Genomic DNA, 19468 nt, shown 5'->3' with positions numbered 1-19468 from the left:
TTAAAATGAACAAAAAGTATACATAAGCCTCATAATTTTATGAAATTTAATTTTGTAAACAACGTTTTTTGACAACAATTTTTATCAAAAAATTTCAAGTTTCAATAAAAATCATTATTTAGAAACTAAGAAACGTAAAATAAAGAATGCTGACGAAACAAAAACAAAAACAAAAAAACAATTCTTTTTTGTCGCCATTTTTAGTGCTACGAATATTCGTCTTTGGGATTTGCCAAAAACAAAACAAGATGCAATTTTATTTTTTCAGGAGGGAAATATTTTACCGAAAAAACGAAAATGTACCAATTCCCACAACATAAAACTTTATCTTGGCAAACGTACGTTTTGGAAATGTTATTTCATTTGGAATCTTATTCATCAGAGTTCATATGGCGATATGATTGTTTTGAATCTATGCTAAACTCTATATCGGCTCATTTTCCACCGAAATCCAATTAACTATTTTGATTTTAAATAAAGTGTTTTATTTTATGAACTGTCGCAAAAATTTTAAGTGTAGATTGGCGGCACTTAAAAACCGCCAAATCTGTAGCGGCGGTGGCGTTAACACGTCGTAAGTACCGAATTTTTATTCCATACTTTTCTGAATCATATTATTTCAAACATTGGAATATACAAGAAGTATACATAAACACATAATGTTATACCATTTAATTTTTCAAAAGTATTTTGAGAACAATTTTTATCAAAAAATTATAAACTAAAAAACGGAAAATAAAGAATTCTTAGGATAAAAAAAACGATTTTAAGAATTATTAACATTGAAATAAAAACTTTCATATTGTTTCTTTTTTTATTATTCTTATAGTTCTTAATCAGACGTAAAAAACCATTCTGTAGAGAACCATCATCAAATTAAAAAAAAATATTTACAAGCAAATTTTTTATTGTAAAAATCATTGCACTTACCTGATTTATGATTCCCGGTGAATTCCAAAATGATAAGTTCCTTGTTTGAAAACTTTATTCTCAAATAATAGATACATAGTTTATACCTTCATTACTTTTAGATAACATACTACACAGCAAAATTTTATAATTGATATGAATTTGAATATGTAGCTAAAAACAGAATAGCTGAATTCTAGTTGAACTTATTCTTTCAAAATTAAAAAAAACTTACCAAGAAAACGATTTAAATTAATTAAGAATCAGCACAAATGGCACTATTTCAAGCAACTTGGATAATTTTTTATTGTTGTTTTCCGAATTATATGGATACAGAAATATATACTATTCTATAACGAAGAAGAATATGCTATAACTATTACAATTCTGTATGTTCTGAATTCATATTTATTCACTGGAATGACGAAAGCAATGTTGACTTCACTTTAATTCGTAATGAATTGAAGACAGAAGAAATGCATTTTACCTTAATAAACACATCTGTAACAGTATCCGAAATCGGAAGTCATCAGTTGCAAGTTTGTTGATAATAGAAATTAAAAATTATTGAGGAATTTTTCTTCAAATGTTTGGCGTGTTCTGTTCCTGAAAGATTTACTAATATTCTGGAGATTTTTTTCAAGTACTTCGGCCTTTTCCTTAGGGAAATTTTGTTTCTTATTTGCTGCTAAAAAATGGCGTCTGATTCAGTCAATGACTTTGATGGAACTAAATGAAAACGTGATAAATTAATGTCCGATATTTACAGGCTCCCGCTAGACGGCGTACTCGAGCGTTGCGATCGCGAATAGTTTTTTGAATATGGCTCTTTGAAGACGAAAAAGCATAGATTTTCTTACAAAATGACTGATAACTAAAAAACCAATCCAAATTTTTGAAAAAGAAAAAAAGTACTTCTTCATTATGGCAAAACAAAATTATGTGCCGAGTTTCGTGCCTGGGCGAGGCTTCTGGGGCGATATATTGTGATTACAGACAGACACACAGCCGCGTTTATTATTATTATTATGATGATGATGATGAGGATGAATAGATTAAAATATATCGAAATATATTTTTCTTGTAATTGGATCAGAGGAAAAAATATACATACGGGATTCCATCTGAGTCAAAGGATTAATATATATATATATATATATATATATATATATATTTAAACTTTAATTGTTCATTCAGAATAATAAAATTATATGTTAAAGACTATTAAACGTAAAGGTTTAAAACAGATTAAGACTATTAAAAGTGTAAAGACTATTAAAATTAAAATTACGTGTTTAAAATAAATATCCGAACGCTATTTATCAAATAATTTTAATATTGTTTTTCTTTGCTCTATTGCTGCCTTCTGTTTACAAACACCTTTTATATTCTTCAATACATGAACTTGAAGAAATTTTCATTTTCTATGGTGCACATTGTTTTAAAAAAAATAAAAAGTAAATAAATGAATGAATAAAAAATAAATAAATAGGTAAATAAATAAATAAATAAAAAAAAATAAATATTAACTTTTTTTCACTTTTAAATTTCATTTCATTGAAAAAAAATACATTAATCTTCACGAAATTTATTAATAATTTAAGATCATCTTACATAATGTTTTAATAATATTTTACTATTCTGATCTGAAATTATACATTTGCTTTGCCATGTAAGAAAAATTATTCCAATGGTAGCGAATTTTATGTTTTAATAATTGCTTTTTTGGTTTAGTAAATTTATCAAGAACCTTTGCCCATCACTAAAGATAAATTACTTAAACATACTTATAAAATATCATTTATCTTCTTTTATCGATTTGAGATTTTTGTAAATTTCGAAATTACTCTACCAATTTAAATAAAAATATATTGCCTAAATCATAGCATCCACATTGCGTCTAGTGTTCCTTCAAAATTGTTATAGTGATAGTTAAAATATTACCATCGCAGTGAAAATTCAGCTGATTAGGCAACTACTAAAATGCTATAAATTTTCACGTCATGCTGGATATCTTTTTAACTCGGGGTTTGGCGCGAAGTGCCACTGACCGATTCGTCTGCACTAGTATGAAATATGAATAGAAAGTCATTATTAAAGTCATAAACTGTTTTAGGTTGGGGAACAGATTGAAAAAGAAAGCTGCAGCTACTGATTTGGAAAAACTGGTAAATGATATAAGAACAGAGACTATTTCAGTTAAACAATAACAATAAGAAATATTACATTTTGCAATTTGCTTTCAATCCAATTCTTGGACGACAGTTGCTGAAAGATGTTTTTCTTTCGAGGGTTGCCATTGACCAGGAACAACAAGTAAAGAACTGCAAGTTTCTAAAGAATATTTCAAAACTCGCTGCTTTGCCATCCAGTTTAATAATAAATAAATAAAATATCGTTTTTTTAGTCTGTAAAATTGAAAATTTCTATTCTAAAAAAATTGAATAAGTTAAACAATGAGTTTCCTAACACCTTTTAACCCTAGGTTTGAATCTGGAAAAAAAATCAGAATCTCCTAAGTAATAGTTACTCTACTTAAATTTTGACTAAGATTAGTTATGTCATTGGTGCCAACTTATACACATTTAATCAGTATTAAAAAAAACTAAATTATTTTCGTTGTTGGTACAAATGTAGTTAACTACAACTATCTTTTTTGAATGTAATGACTACAAACTACTTTGGAATTAGTAACTAGTTAACTACTTTAAAGAGACGATCATTGCTAGAGAACTTAATTTACACTCATGTTCAAAATGGTTTTGAACGAGAAATTGGCTTACGTTAAACGTAAAGGAATAATTAAGAATTATATATTCATATTTACATGAGTCAGTTTGTTAGTCCAAAGCATTTGTCCTTTTAACCTTCAATTTTTCGAATATAACTATCAAATACTTGCAAAAATTTAAATTGTTATACGCGCCTTTATTTCTTCTAAGAAATTAAGTACATGGAAAATACATTTCCTTCCTTTGAAATTACATCAATGTTTCACGAGTGTGCATGATATTCGCAAGTGAAGAGATTAATTATCCATGCTATTATTAATTACTATCTATTTTAGGTAATTGTCCCATTATCTATATTATGATTATTTATCCTTTTTCCGTAATGGCCAGTTTATATAATAATTATACGTGATTTTAAATGCGTAATTTCTATTAACACGTTGAGCGTCGCGTCGACCACCGGTGGCTGACACTGAAATTACATTTAGGCTGCGTCTGCCACCGCTTGCTGACACTGACCCTTCACATAGGCCGCGAAAAACAGCTGGCTGACAGCGTATAACATGATATAGAACTATAAAATTTACACTCTTTTATGGAATTGCAGAAAATGTATTCAAAATTTACTTAATTATTTTGGTTCTTGGTTTGAACACTTTTTTCAGATATGTCATGCTAAACCTTTTAAAAAGTAGAAAAAGCTGTCTAATATTTGCAAATTTAGTTTGTAGTTAGTTACCGTTGTGGCCTGACGGGCAAGATATGCAAAATCAGCTTGCCGCTCTATGTGTTAAAAGTATTTTAGATTGAAAAAAAATGATTAATGTTTTATTGATTTTCTTAGTTCTGTTTTCATAATAATCTGAAAACATGCAAAAAACCATTATCTGGAAATCTTAAATTTTGATACTTGTAATTTTTGATAGGCTTGATTATTTTTTATATTTACTTAGGTTAAAAAATGAATATTGTGCAAGTTTGAGCTCCAAAAAAATTTCTCCTCCCCTGTAGAAAATTTCAAAGTTTAAATTCAATTTAGTAGATTTTTATCCACCACTATTTTTAGACAGTTTGTAGGCATATATAATTCACCACTTTGTTCTGATATGTCATACTAAACCTTTTATAAACTAGCAAAACCTGTCTATATTTGCAAATTTAGTTCGTAGTTATTTACCGTGTGGCCAGACGAGCAAGCCATGTAAAATTAGAGTGGCATTCAACGTGTTAAATTTCAGCTGCAGCCATAGGATCATTTTCATTGCATCCATTGACGAACCCGCGAAGATTTGTATCCATCAAATTCTTAAAATTAGTTTCGTTATAGCCTTGTTGCCAGGAATTTGTTTGCAGGAATCGCTACAAACTACTGTTTTTCTTTTCTCCGTATCTTTTTTCCATAAAAAGAGTACACTGCAAACTACAAAAAAAGTAGCAACTACAGTAGTTTCAACACTCGTAGTGCGCCACTCTGGCCACTGCAGTTAATGAATTTTTTTTCTTTTAAATTGGCGAAGAAATAAAAAAAATAATTTTGAATAAATTTGTTTAATTTTGTAACCGCTATAAACATCATAGCATGATTATCTAGTTTCCCGATACTAAATTGAACTGCAGAGATGCCAACTTTCTCCGCCTTGTAAAATAGTATTTTCTAGTGGAAGCGAAAATTAAGTTACTTTTAGTTTAGTATTTTTCCTTTTCAGTAATTTTTTAACCACTAAATATCAAAAATTATAAGTATCATATATAAAGCAACGTTTGGTCAACAATCTACTGGTTACTCTATTAAAAAGCAGGCGTAACTATCCTTCTCTAACGAATTTTACTATATAATTAGCTACCACTTTATTAAAACTATTCCAGAAAGCGGAGCAGTTGGTATCCCTGGAACTGTTTATGGAGCTTATCGTTGAAAAACATTTTAAATCTCCTTTACTATACCAATAATTCCAAGTTAAAGTATAAACTTTACTATGTGTAGAAAAAATCTTCCATAGAAATCATAAAAATTAGTATGGAGTTGACAATTTGTTGAATAATCTATTTTAAAAGGAATCGATTCACGAATGTAATAAGAAACTGTAACCAGTAAAACTCTTACGAAAATATTTATTTCATTTATCCAAAACTACAATGGAACAAAAATATTTTTTTATAGATTGCGTGTGTAATAACTTTACACTATAAAAAATTTAATGAGATTATAATCAAACATTTTTAATGTTATTAAATATATATTCATTATGCAATTAATGTTATCTGCAGTCAATGTCAACTTTAACATTTAAAATAAATTTTATTTCTTTACATTTTCAGCAAAACTTTAACATTATAAACTGCAACGATAGTGATACATTACAGCACATTAACTACGAAACATTACAAACATTTCGATAACATAATTAAATATCAATCAAAAATATTGTTTTTCCTTATAAAACTTTTAACCTACTCACAAAATATTTAATTTCACCATTCCAATATTGTCAAAAATTAAATCTAAAGTACATGATACAATTTTTGCTCCTTTACTCAAACAGAACTGTAGTTACATACAAAGTTTTCTTATGAATATTGTGAATAACACTTGAAGTTACTATGTGAAGTTTATATGAATATATGGTAATAATATACAATAAATGTGAAATCGCGATGATTTATCCTAAAAGTTTCTTTTGTTCATCCAAATGAAAAAAATATACAATTTATTGATTCCCCAAGTTCAATCTTCAATTCTCATCGGTTGCTGAAAATAGAATAAGACATTTAGTTATCAAAATATAATAAATAAACACTCTATAGGCAGTTATTATTCATTTGTTTAGTTATTTCTTTCTTATTTATTTATTATTTAATTATTTATTATTTAGTTATTTATCATTGTAATAATTGAATTAAAAAAATTAGAGTTTATTTAAATAGCTTAGTGTGAGGTGATAGAAATCAAAAAGATATAGAGATCTAAAGACTTGAAGAATTATATGGTTTTAGTTTAACCACTTCCCGTATTACCTTGGGTAACATCGCAATAAACTGCCATAATTTATTATCCCTCGGGAAAAAAAATATTAAAGTGATTTGTTTTATCTCGTTTTTCTAAGTAAAAGAAAATATTCTGCTCTGGATTGCAGTTTTCCAGAACTCTACAAGCCTTTTGACAGATCGAATGTAAGGTTACTCGATAAGGCATTTGAAAAAGAATTGTAACAATGATGAGTGTAATCGATAATGAAAGTGATGCAAAAATTAGCTAAATGTAGTAATTAGCGAAATAACTCAGAATTATAAGTTCACAATAAAACTTGATGCTTTTTCATCAGTTAAAAAGAATTAAAAATAATAATAACCATTTCTGATGTGAGGATTTTCCATTTATAATCAAATGACTCATTATTTTATTTTTTTATTTGCATTATTTTTCTTCTCCTAAAAATAAATTACAAATTGTTTTTACTATAGTTCGTTCACCAGGAGTTGGCACTTGGCTCCAACTCCTCGGATGCAGAGTTTATTTAAACGCTGAAAAGGAGAAACATCTTTGGGCTTGAAATTGAGACAATCCTTAATGCGCGCTAAACGCAAGCAGTGAATTCTTTTTCAGTCACTTCATCATCTCCTATTATACCTTTCGTTACTCAAGTAAATTAAATATATTTTAAATTTCAAAACCTGCTGTTTTCCCAGGAAAATGTCTCAAAAGGGACAAACTATTCTCTCAAAAAAGATGGAAATATCATCAAGTTTATGAAATATTTAAGGTTATAAAAATGCACATAAAGATTGTGAAATAAATATTTTTCTCATACGATCGCCAAATAGACGTTGTTCAGGATTGGTTACATTCCTCTCCCAAAAATATCCAAATAGTATCATCGGATACCAAGTGATAAAGGTGGAGATAAGTGCCAACTCCTGATGAACGAACTATACCAATTTCCTTCCCCGTCATAAGTTATTAACAGACTAGTATAGATATCTTAAGTTTAAATAATGTAAAGCTTTACATATTTCCTAAAAAGAAATAACATATTTATTTACTTACTAATCCAATTGTAGAACTGGTATCATCTATGTAACTTGATTTATAAGATCTCTTCTTCAGTCTACACAAAAAAAATAATGGGAATTGTAAATATTTTATTAAACAATGCACACGTGAAACGAAAAAAAATGTTGCTGTTGTGTTGTTGTTTCTAATGTCACTTGCCGATCTAGCAAACCTGCTTGGTGAAACAAAGTGTATTTAAGGCAGAAGCTGCATTTTTTGTTTTTCAGTAGCACATGGTCAAGAATATGACTTTAGCCACCCACGCGTCACAATCCGTTTATAAGGCGAACCCACTCAGTCATCCATTCATTCATCCACAGATCATACGCTGGTGTGCGAAAATTAAGAATGAAATGGAAAAACTAGCATAGCAACAAAGCAGGCTGTTGCAACAGGGGGAAAGGGCACTGAGAGACCAATCACTGTAAAGTAGAAATTTTGCCTCTATACACTATGATATATCGGAGGGCGTGTTGTAAGGAAATAAAACAAGCTGGTCGTGGAAGCGCAATGTGGATGATATAGCACGGTAAGCATCAGTTTAAACGAAGTAAATCTGCTGTCACGCTCTGATATGGTCAGCAGACAACACAGAACACGACATCTGGATGAGTTTACGCTAGGTCGAATCATTGGGAAGTTGGAAGAAAGTCGAAGTGTGACCAGTGGGGCAGCGGAGTTCGGGTTCGTCGGCAGTATCGTTTTACAAGCTTGGAACACATTTCAGTAGACAGGTGATCTGGAGGTTTAGTACAGGTCGTCATCGCACAACCACGGCAGCGAACAACTGGTATATGGTCCTATAGGCTAGAAGGAGCAGACGGCAGCCATCAGGAGAAATCGCAATGCACACACAGCATAGTACTGGTCTCCGATATAGCGGCTTACCGTGGTAAGGGGATTGAATAAGGATGCTCTACTCGCACGACGGGCAGTGTGGTGAGTTCCATTAAGCCAGTTCACCTGAAACACCGTTTAATGTGATGACGGGAACACAACAACTAGGCAGATGCGCATTAGGTTCAAGTACTCTTTACGGATGAAAGCAGATTTAGTCTGACCAGTAATTACGCATACACATCTGGAGAGAACAAGTAGCACGTAATAACCTCTCCAACGCCATCGAACGAGATCAATTTGGAAGAGGTGGTGTTCTTGTATGGGGAGGTATCATGCTTGGTACCAGTACTTATCTACACATCTTTCAAGGTGGTTCAATCTCTGGAACCCGCTATTGTACCATGGCTGCCCTTCTCCATATGCGTCTTTTTAAATATGTGGCTTAAAAATCTGGTAAAATAATCTTCATAGATGATACTGCTACCACTCATAGCATAGTGGCAGTCACAGAACTGTTGGACAGTGAAGATATCGTAATCATGAAATGGCCGAACAGGTACCCGGATTTTAATCCGATTTAACATGTGTGGGACATTCTGGGGAGACATTTGGCAGCACGTCCCCACGCACCAGCAACAATTCCGCATCTCTGATAATTACAACAACAGAAATGGGCAGCAATTCCTTAAGAGCTTCTTTTTAGGTTCTCAGCATGAGCAGACGATGTCAATCTTGCATAGTAGTCAGAGATGATCATATTCCATACTATAGGCTGGAATTTTATTTCCACTCCAGTGTAACATTGACGTTTTGGTCATTTACACAATTGCGTTTTAAGCCTATGTTTCTATAAAGTTCCTTATTGTTCCCGAAGATTACATTTGCTTGCAAGTTGCTTACTTTACCATATTCTTAAATTTTAAGGAGACTATGGTATGATTTTTATCTATTTTCAACACTGCTGTTCAAATTTACTTACGAAAAACCACTTCGATCTTAATGTTTCCACACTAGTGCAATTTTGACCTAAACCAGTGAACGATTAATCTCCAAAGCAGAACCCCCATCGGTATAATTTGTTATGGAAACATGTAGGAGTTTGTGACCCGACATAATTGACGTCCACCAGTCACCATTTACTACGTGGAGATTCTTCGACTGGCGGGTATCGAACTCATAATCAGTTGGACATGGGTCCAACGCCCTAAAAACCTGACTATCCCGGCTTCAATAAATGTTAATAAGGGTTTAACGATTTTCAATTTAAATCAGTTCTATAATATGTGCAGGGTGTACCATACTGCACAGCAATTGTCAAATTTCTCGAGAAATACATATGATTTAAAAAAATGGAACTTAAACATGTCAAATATTTACAGCAATTTTGCGTACATTACGAAAAGCTAGATATCATGAACGGAATATGCGAAACAAAACGTACTTTATTGAAATTATCATATTAAGAGAGCCGACTCAGCAAGGATCAACTTTGATAAGAATATTTATTATCACACGAGCTTCAGATTAAATCAAAAAATACTATTATGTGTTATCCTGGCTATGCATGGTAGAGCTACTTGTGATCAAGAAGGATGATAACAAAGCGACAAGTGTTTAGTTCTCGTTCGTCAAATCGAAACTAAATCTCATTTGGAGTAAATTTTTGTTCCAAATTCTTTGAAAGTGAAGAAAGATAGGGGTTGAATTTCAAATTTTTCTTGAAACGAATTCAGCAGAAAGAATTTTGAAAATCAAATTTAATTCTTTAATAACAAGCTTCATTTAAACCAGAAGCTCCATTAGGATAATTCAGATCATTTATTTTTTGCCATCTCTTGCGCTGTTTTATTAGAAGATACATGGGAGTTTCAATCCTAATATTTTTTTTTATTTTTCCTAAATTGTTTATAATTTGTAAATTTTGTATCAAAATTTCATGCTTTTATGTTGATTAAGTTGAGATCATTTTAACCCTCGAAAGAAAAATTTTTTATTTTTGAAGTTTCATGCCTGGTTTTTATTTCGCAAGACAGCAAACCTTGAGAAAATAGTTTGTAGAACAGAAAATGGTGTTAAAAAGAAATTCACGCAATAGTTTCCGTTAAATTACATGCTTTCTTAAATCCGGTGTTCGAAGTAACTTAATTGTGGCCTTATTAAATTTCAAATTCGTTATTGCATCTGAAAGAAACCATGTATATCGTGATTATAAAGAGCTATTCTTGTTTTAATCCTGAACAAGAAAGAAATGTAGGTAAATAGCTATTGCTTGTAAATCAAAATGCAAATTTATAGTATGACAAACAAGTTACATGAATTAACTTTTAAATAAAGCTTTTGTTTTAATCTGACATAAAATTTAAAAAATTTGAATGGTTATCTTAATTTGCACAAGTTAAAAAAAAAGACACAACTGAACGACAACTCTGAAAAAATATAGTGCTCTAAGTACAGAACTACAGCTAAACTCCGAGCACAGCTGAACTACTGATAATTCTTTTTTCTATCTCAGTAGAACTTGAAGATGAATTTTTCCCGTTTCAAGAAATGCCCAAATATTCAGGATCGTATAACCGAACAAGAAAAAATTTCCTTATATTTTGAGTGTCATTTCTTCAAATGGAGACAAAATACTCAATGTATTGTTGTAAAAGAAAGCCTTAATTCAAAATAATATCCTAGTGAAAGTGTTTGCAGACGACCCCATTAAATAGAAGCCAAGTATTGTCCTTTAGTACAATAGAACGAAATGGCAGAATAGATTCTAAGGAATCATTCTGCACTATGTGAAACTTGCAAATGGCTCACAATTATTTTACAATGTTTAAGATATTGCTACCTTCAATGCTTGGATAATTTTCGAAAAATCTTTCATCACCCCGATTATGCATTGTGAGTTCATTCTTGTGCGAGTTAAGAATCAATTGTTCTGCTCATTCGATAGCCCCTAATACCTAAATTTCAGTCCATAAAATAAAGGAATTGCCCTTTTTAACATCGCAAGAGGCAGAATAAAACTCCCGATAACTATGAGATAAGTCAGAAATACATTTAACGCTGTTTTACTGACACTGTAACGTCACGCGGATATACTATTTGTAATGTCGAACTAATATGGGTGTGACGTACGGGTGTTTTGCAAACGTGAAATTCTTGGCTATAGATGGCGCCACTGGAAAACCGGAACAACCGAACCCCTTGCCTTAAAGGACTATGACAACAACAACAGTGTCTAATTAATGATGGAATTTAATCAATTTATAAACTGTTATATATTAATGCGTATTGTTTTAATTCGTATCTTTTGTTTATTCTTGTATTACTTGCAGTTCTGTGGACGAATATTCTATAACGCAATATTACACTATATTGTTATATTTTCATGGTCAATGAAAAATATAAAAAAATTAATTAAATCTCGAAAAATGTTTATATGTAGTAATTTTCACAATATTCATCAATTAAGCTATCATTCACATTGGCATGATCTTAGTTAAGTACAAAATCAGGCAGTTCTAGTGCTAAAATCAGTTCGACTATTCGAGTTTAATGCAGAATGTACTTGTTTTGTTTTGCATTATTATGTATATTCATTCATTTTTTCATAAGTATTTAAGATATAAGTTAAAAAAAAATAAATATTTACGGGAGGTGTTGGGAAAACTGCACATTGGTCCTTAACAATGAAAAGTAATTTGTGTAGGCAATAGTTTTTAACCTTAAAGGGGGATCGGTTTAAGAAACGCGATACTTTCTCTACTTTTCCCCACCTGCAAAAGAAATAATATAACTCCCCATATGGAAAAGCAGCACGTATTTCGCTTCAGCTCTGGTGCAAAATTTTTCTAATGTATGGTTTTAATATGTAGACAAATGAAAATGTGGTAATAAAGTTGCTTAATACTTACACTCGGTATTTATGAACCATTAAAACTGAGAACAAAATCAAAGGAATCACCATGATTGATAAAATTATGAGAACAACTCGCATAGCTGTGGCACCTAAAAAGTAATTAACTGAATTATCTATTAAAGTATATAAATATTTCTAAGATTTATTTCTGATTGATACAAATTACGCACGGATAAATGTAGAATTATTATCAAAATAGAACTTTTATAAAAAAGGTAGAATTATTGTTAAAAAATTGGGTTCAATAAACAACAAGTTGAAACTTTTTTTTAAAAAAAAAGAAGACGAAAATAGGTACTACAAATTAATGTTTTAGCGAGGAAAAAAAGCTGTCGAAGTGTGACATATCAGAGAGAGAGGTTGGTCTAAAGAAGTAGTTGAAAAACAATTATAACAGACACCTTCGAATTTCAACACACTATCCCACTAGTTTCGATGTCCTGCACACGATTCTTTTCCTTTAATTGCATATTTGTTTTATTTTCCTAGCTTAAATATTCATTGTCAAATTCCAGTATGTCTAAATGTTTGTCTTCTCCTTAGATGAGGATTCTAAAAATATCAAAGTGTTCCTAAAGAGACGACCCGAGTACCAAAAATTAAAATTATATACTTCGGTCAGGGTAGTATTTATTTAAAAAAATTAAAGAGTTGCGGAAGAATTGTTAAAAATAGAGTTGTTTAAATTTATACTTACCTGTAAACCTTTTATTTTTTCATTTTTACAGGAATTTTTATTATATTTTTGGGAAATTTTCTAATAAATTTTATTCTACAGCTAACAATTTCTTTTCAGATCGCAGCAATCGTAACTGATAAAGGATTTTTAAACCAATAGACCGGCTTTTAAGCATCAAATTTGAATGAGATATTTTAACATATAATATTTATATATTTTATTGCATAAAATTTGCAAACATTTTTAAAAGTTTTGGGTGCCTTCTATTAATAAGAATTGATAATAAGTTTTGGTATTGTAATCTTTCTGAAATATCAAGTTAGAAAGAAAAGGTTTAACTATCATGTTTTTCTTATCTCGAGGATGCAAGCAGCCTTGTTATTAACATATTTCATGCTAATTGGATGCTTATTAGTTAGTTTCTTTTTAAATTTGATGAATGCGGTTCTAGTATTTTAAATGCTACTGGATTTTTCTAAAGAAATTAGTATTTCTTACATTTTATGAATTTTATTGAAATTTTAATGCAAGCTGTATAAAATGAATCTAATTTAAAAGAAATATTATGCCAATGGTTAATTTACCAGGAAAAAAATAAGATTTTTGAATTTTCACAGAATTAAAATTCAGCAATAAGTCTAATTTTTTTAGGACATCTAAATGTAATCAAATAATTGTTAAAACTAAATTCACAAATAAAAATAAGTACGTGAATAAAAAAGATCACGTTTTCTTACCAGCCATATCAACCTCCTGTATATCACAATTAAATCCAGTATAGCCTTTGTCACATCTACAAATATAGAATTAAAATTAACAAGGTTAAACATTCATCAAATAGATATCAGAATTTCGACATAAATCGTTTATATTAAACTTTAGCAAAATGAGAGCAGCAAAATAACGGTAAATTCTAAAACAAAATTCAGAGCAGTTGTTATAAGCATAAGTTATAAGCAGTTATTGCATACATCTGTTTTAGTAAAGCAATTGTTTAAAAAGGGAAGCGCAGCCACTAATATTTGAGAAAGATACGAAATATTTTTCCCTATGGTCCTTTGAAACGAAGAGGATTTTAAGTCATTTGCATACCTGACAACTTTCACTCTTTCCGAGAATAGATTTTTCATGTAGAAACATTTATCGAAAAACTATCTCACTCAAAAATAATTTTAAGCTTTTACCATGTTGAAATTTGCTACCGTAAAGACTCTTACGTTTAAATGCATATCTGTTGTAATTATTTGCATGTAGTGGTGGTCAAACTCATTTACTATAATTATTGTAATTTAAAAAGTTTAATAGAATAATGGCACCTCGATAGGAGGTAAGGGCTCTACTCCCTGAGCCACCACAATTCCCGTCATCGATATTGGTTCTTGCTGCTGGAAATGTTCAAGGCTTGGCGAACAAAGAGCACGTATTCTTTGGCCAAGGTTCAAGGCATGGCTTGACATAGTTTTGAGTCGTTCTAAAATGCGGTGATGTGTGAATTTTATAATACGCTTCTTTCTCTTTTAAATATTTTTCGATTATTTTTATTTTATATAATTGTTTTTGTCTCTTTTTTTTGCATTTCAAATTTCTTTACTTTCCTGGACTTTTGCGTTTCGTTTACGGATGCAAATTAAACTACGATATTTTTAACAACCCCTTCTAATCCCCTTTCAATTTTGGTAAGACAATTTCCAATCACCCTGTATTAGTTTATAAAAATATGATATTAATATATCTTAGTTCAAGCATAAGCATTTGAAACTACCATACGTAATAAGAGCAACAAAAGTGAATTATTCACTTTTTAAAGAAAAAAAATAATAATCTCGTTCTAATAAATATTTCCATAGAAAAATGCTATTAACACATCTCAATTGGGTTACTCTTTCGTGAGTAGCAAACTTGAATTAAAATTTTTATACAGGTAATATATTAGCAACTACAACCATTGATCGAGAATTCTAAGTAAAGGAACATATTTGAAGTCTATGTTGTTTAAAGAACAGTGGTTGATAAAATACTGTAAATGGTTAAATGTGAACTGTTTCACAAATTTCTATGGCTTGCACTTTTTTTGGAAAAAAATATTGCTGGAATGGACACACTGCGTCGGAAAGGATTAAAGAGTTTTATCGTTTCTTCGAGAAATGCAAATTTATACTATCTTTCCGTGATAACAGCAAAACTTTAAAGAAGATCTTTCTTATTTGTTTTAGAGTTAAGTAACGAATTCGTTATTCCCCCTAATTCAGAACTATACAATGGTTGACGAAAAAATATATATTGAGGTTGCAACCATAATTGACAAAGTCTGACTTTCCTTCAACAAAATTGCTAACACTTGTTTAAAATTAAATCTATAACAGCCGATATGTGGTTTTTTTTAAAAATTGTCGCAAGCAAAATATTGAGAGTAAATAGCAAAATATTGAACAAAATATAGATCATATTATCCGGAATATATAGCAGAATATTGAGACAAATAAGCAAGGTGACTCTTGCTTATATGTATAAATCATCTCTTACACAAACATAGGTTTCTTAACCCTGATTAATAAACTGAAATATTTAATAATTAAAGTAAACAATAAAATAAGAACGAAATTAGTTGAAAAGCTTCAATAAATTAAAGATAAAACACATTAAATATACAATGACCTCTCACTTATGCACCACCTCTTTTATGCAACTTTTTCATTTATACGACGATTTTTAGTCATCAAAGTAATGATAGTTATCATTTTTTTATGCATCGCTATAAAAATAAATTTTTCAAATATGAGCGGAAATTATTTTGAGAAAAATGAAAATATACATTTTTTTTCTTCAAATAGAAAAAAATCACGTAATTTTTTAGAAAAAAAAGTTTTTTTCTTGTGTCTGTTAAAGTTAAAGTGGAAAGTTAAAAATTAAAGTAACTAAACAATCTTAGTTACAAATAAAAAGAAATTGTAACAAAGATTGAAATTTGTTACGTATTGTTGCTGGATAAAGTGCAATAGTTCTTTTTTCGTCCCTTGTAACCTTTTAACTTCTCTCTGTCGTTTCTACGATTATAAATATTAATTACGATATACGATTTATAACGATTATAAATATCAATTAATAATGACATAATAGATTATAATTTAATCATGTTTTCATGTCATGTCAGAAACATTAATCATGTTTTTAAAGCAATTTATGTTGCCTTTTTGTATTTAGATATGTTTTCATTTATGCGTCCCTATAATTTATGCGCATTTATTTGAGTCCTTAGGGCTGCGCATAAGTGTGAGTTCACTGTATTATCTCAAAAACTAGTTTATTGAGCAAAAATATAATTGTTATGTAGTAATTTCTAAAAAAAGACTTAAACGTGATTTCAAATAAAAACGTGATCTCAAAATTTAAATGTGCATGCTTACTCGCAGCGGTAAACTCCGTCTTTAGCTTCACATCGTCCATGTTTGCATATTTTCTGATTGCACATTTCTTTGAAATAAGAGAAAAACTGTTACTATACAATATATAGTAAGTATGCATGTATTACATATATACGCTTAATTATCCTTATTTTAAAAGTTTTGGTTTCCCTATTATATATATATTTTTGAGTTCTAGTAGTTACAAATAAAAATATATATATTGGTATTTTATTTCTCTGTTTTGTTGTTTTTTAATTATAAAAATTAGTCTCATAGCTATTAAAACAATGAGTTAGATTATCAGAATTATATTTGTACTAAAATAGTATGTCCAAAATAAAAGTAGTTTGAGGAAGAAAAAAAAATTTTTTTTTCATTCATATTCAAAAAATAATCAATAATTGATTTCGTAAATTAAAGGAATTTTAATGGGGATATCCTCTCTGACCCAAAAGATAACTATTGTACTACTCAAGACAGCCTCCCCCCCCCTATTTTAATTGATAGGCTTCGGTGCGCAAGAGCACGTAGTGAGATTGGCATTGGCGTATTTTAGTACCTTCGAAGTATGCTAAAATTCTTGAAGTCTAGAAACTCGCCAATTCTCTCAAAAGAAGTTGCATACTAGTATATTAGAAGTATTTTAAATTTATTAAATGCACTAGGTATTTTGAATTACTGAAGTATGCTATGCACTAGGTGTAAGCTATGCACTAGGTATTTTGTTATTACTGAAATTAACTTTTTATGAACTTCGTTTTAAAGGAATGTATCGCCGTAATTCAGTATTTGTTTGGGTTCTGAAAGTATTAATACAAAAAAGTCACTAAAATTGAATTGAAATGGAAGAAATGTGAAAGAAACTAAGAATGTTTTTTTTTTCTGTGGTGTTAGCATATAAGCACACATTTATTTGCGAGAATTAACTTTTATCAATCTGAATTTTTGAAACATTCATTAACGACAAATAAAATAGTAACGAAAAATTAAAATAAATACCAAAAATTGCTATATATATATATGGGTCATTCTCACGAAAACTGTCATTTTTCAGTTCATAAAATCCCAAAAAAGTAAAGTGAATAAAAAACTCTGAAACTTTTTATATTAATAGAAATATGAAATGGCATTATAAAAAAAAGTATATATCCTATAAATTATACTTAATATTTAAATAAATTAATTAATTTCACTGTTTAAAAAGTGAGGGAATGATATTTTATTTTAATACATGTCTTCCTCTAAGTTACAGCTACCTCAAGATTGAAAATGATAACATACTAAGTATATCTAATATTTATTATAATTTAGTTTTATATTTTTAATATTTTTTGCAGGTTTGGGAAATAAAATTGGCTGGCACGATTGAACAGAAAAAAATTTAATAATAAACTCATCTTTAATCATTCCCTCACTTCAGCGTCATTCTCTCACTTCAGCATCATTCCCTCACTTTATACACTAGTGAGGGAATGACAAATTTAATAAAATTTAAAAATAACAGTTAGGCCAAATAAATTTTGGAAATCAATCGCATACAATTATATTCATACAAGAAAGCAACATATAATTATCCACTTTCTCGATTAAGTTGTATTTTATTTTACTCTAAAAAACAAACGACGTGAGGGAATGACAAATGTAAAAAATTTTACCTGGTTTGATTCATTCAAATTTATTCCACAGCAAAGCTTTTTTAAGTTGAAAAATTAGTAGACTTAAGTTAGAAAAGAAAGCAGTCATTAGAAATTCTGAATTTTATTCTTGTTTTGTAAAATCATAACATTTTGTAAATATTAAATATTAACGAAAACAATAAATAAATTTTTAAACGAATTGCAATAAATAAATTTTTAAAATTAATTGCTCAGAAAAGAATGCAGTCCTTAAAAATTCCGAATTTCATTCTTCTTGTTTTGTAAAATCATAACATTTTGCAAATAATAAATATCAACGAATCGAAATGGCGCCAATCAGAGATAAACGCATCATGTCTATCAACCGCTATGGAAAGAAAGATAATGCGATGGATTAGTGTCAACTCCAAACCTGTGATTGTAAAGTGAGGGGGGGGGGGAAACTTTGAGCGAGGGACTTTGGGCCAGAAAGGATTCTCCCATTTTAATGACCATAAATGTTTCCCTTAGATGTAAATAATTTCAAATAAATTGAAACATTATTGGAAATACGCCGTATTTGAAAAGTATTACTTTGGATGCAGAAAAAGACACCGGTGTTTCATACTATATTTCATAAACCCTAACTCTTAAAATTGTTAAATATTATTTATTTCACATGTTTAGAAATAAATTAAATAATACAAAATAATGGAAAATATGTTTAACAAAAAATTTGCATCACAGAATTAGAGTTACACTTACCAACACAATTTGTTCGCTTGAGGTCTGCTGTTTCGGACGGAGCCACAAAGCCAGGTTTACAGGTGCAATCATAGTCACCAATTGAATTCATACATTTTGTTCTGTTCGGACAGACTGTTGGATTTAGGCATTCATTGATATCTATTGAAATAACAAATTTGTCCATTAGAATAAGTTTAAAAAACCGAAGTTTTATTATGTGGCAGAGTAATAACGTGCGAGTGAATTGTCTAAGTGATTAATAGAAATACGCAAAATATTATTTTGATCACCTTAATAATTTTTATAACTGCAAAAGGGTTCAACTTTTCTGAAAATTTACAAAAAAAATTTGGTTGTACTAAATTTATTAGAGCTATTCAAATATATCTGTAAAATTTCTAAAATAGCACTAATTTACTTACAATGTTAAGTTTTTCATAAAAACTTGTACCTTTGTAATTATTTTTCCTTGCTGTTAAGGGTTTTGTAACTTAGTTGTTCCAACTTTTTTTTATTAAAGTGTTTTTTTCATAGATGGCAGCACTGAAATGTAATTTGCTTCATATTTATATTACCA

At 29.7% G+C, this 19468-nt stretch overlaps 1 protein-coding gene across 22 annotated transcripts in view; it reads right to left on the bottom strand.

Moving 5' to 3' along the window:
• Window positions 1-5739: 5739 nt before the first annotated feature.
• LOC107442536 (uncharacterized) overlaps window positions 5740-19468 on the bottom strand; it is a 287072-nt gene continuing 273343 nt past the window's right edge. For all 22 annotated transcript variants that reach the window (XM_087163362.1, XM_087163373.1, XM_087163363.1 and 19 more), the window contains 6 exons: window positions 18910-19050; window positions 16529-16595; window positions 13862-13917; window positions 12441-12534; window positions 7687-7747; window positions 5740-6390 (listed from right to left, as the gene is read on the bottom strand). In XM_087163362.1, coding sequence (XP_087019488.1) covers window positions 6367-6390; window positions 7687-7747; window positions 12441-12534; window positions 13862-13917; window positions 16529-16595; window positions 18910-19050 — 443 coding nt within the window. In that variant the 3' untranslated portion in view covers window positions 5740-6366. The remainder of the gene's footprint in view (window positions 6391-7686; window positions 7748-12440; window positions 12535-13861; window positions 13918-16528; window positions 16596-18909; window positions 19051-19468) is intronic.

The sequence above is a fragment of the Parasteatoda tepidariorum genome, chromosome 5 (assembly GCF_982258835.1).
Source record: "Parasteatoda tepidariorum strain Cologne lab strain chromosome 5, Ptep-v5.0, whole genome shotgun sequence".
NCBI classification, from domain to species: domain Eukaryota; kingdom Metazoa; phylum Arthropoda; class Arachnida; order Araneae; family Theridiidae; genus Parasteatoda; species Parasteatoda tepidariorum.
This window is presented reverse-complemented; position numbering and strand designations above follow the sequence as displayed.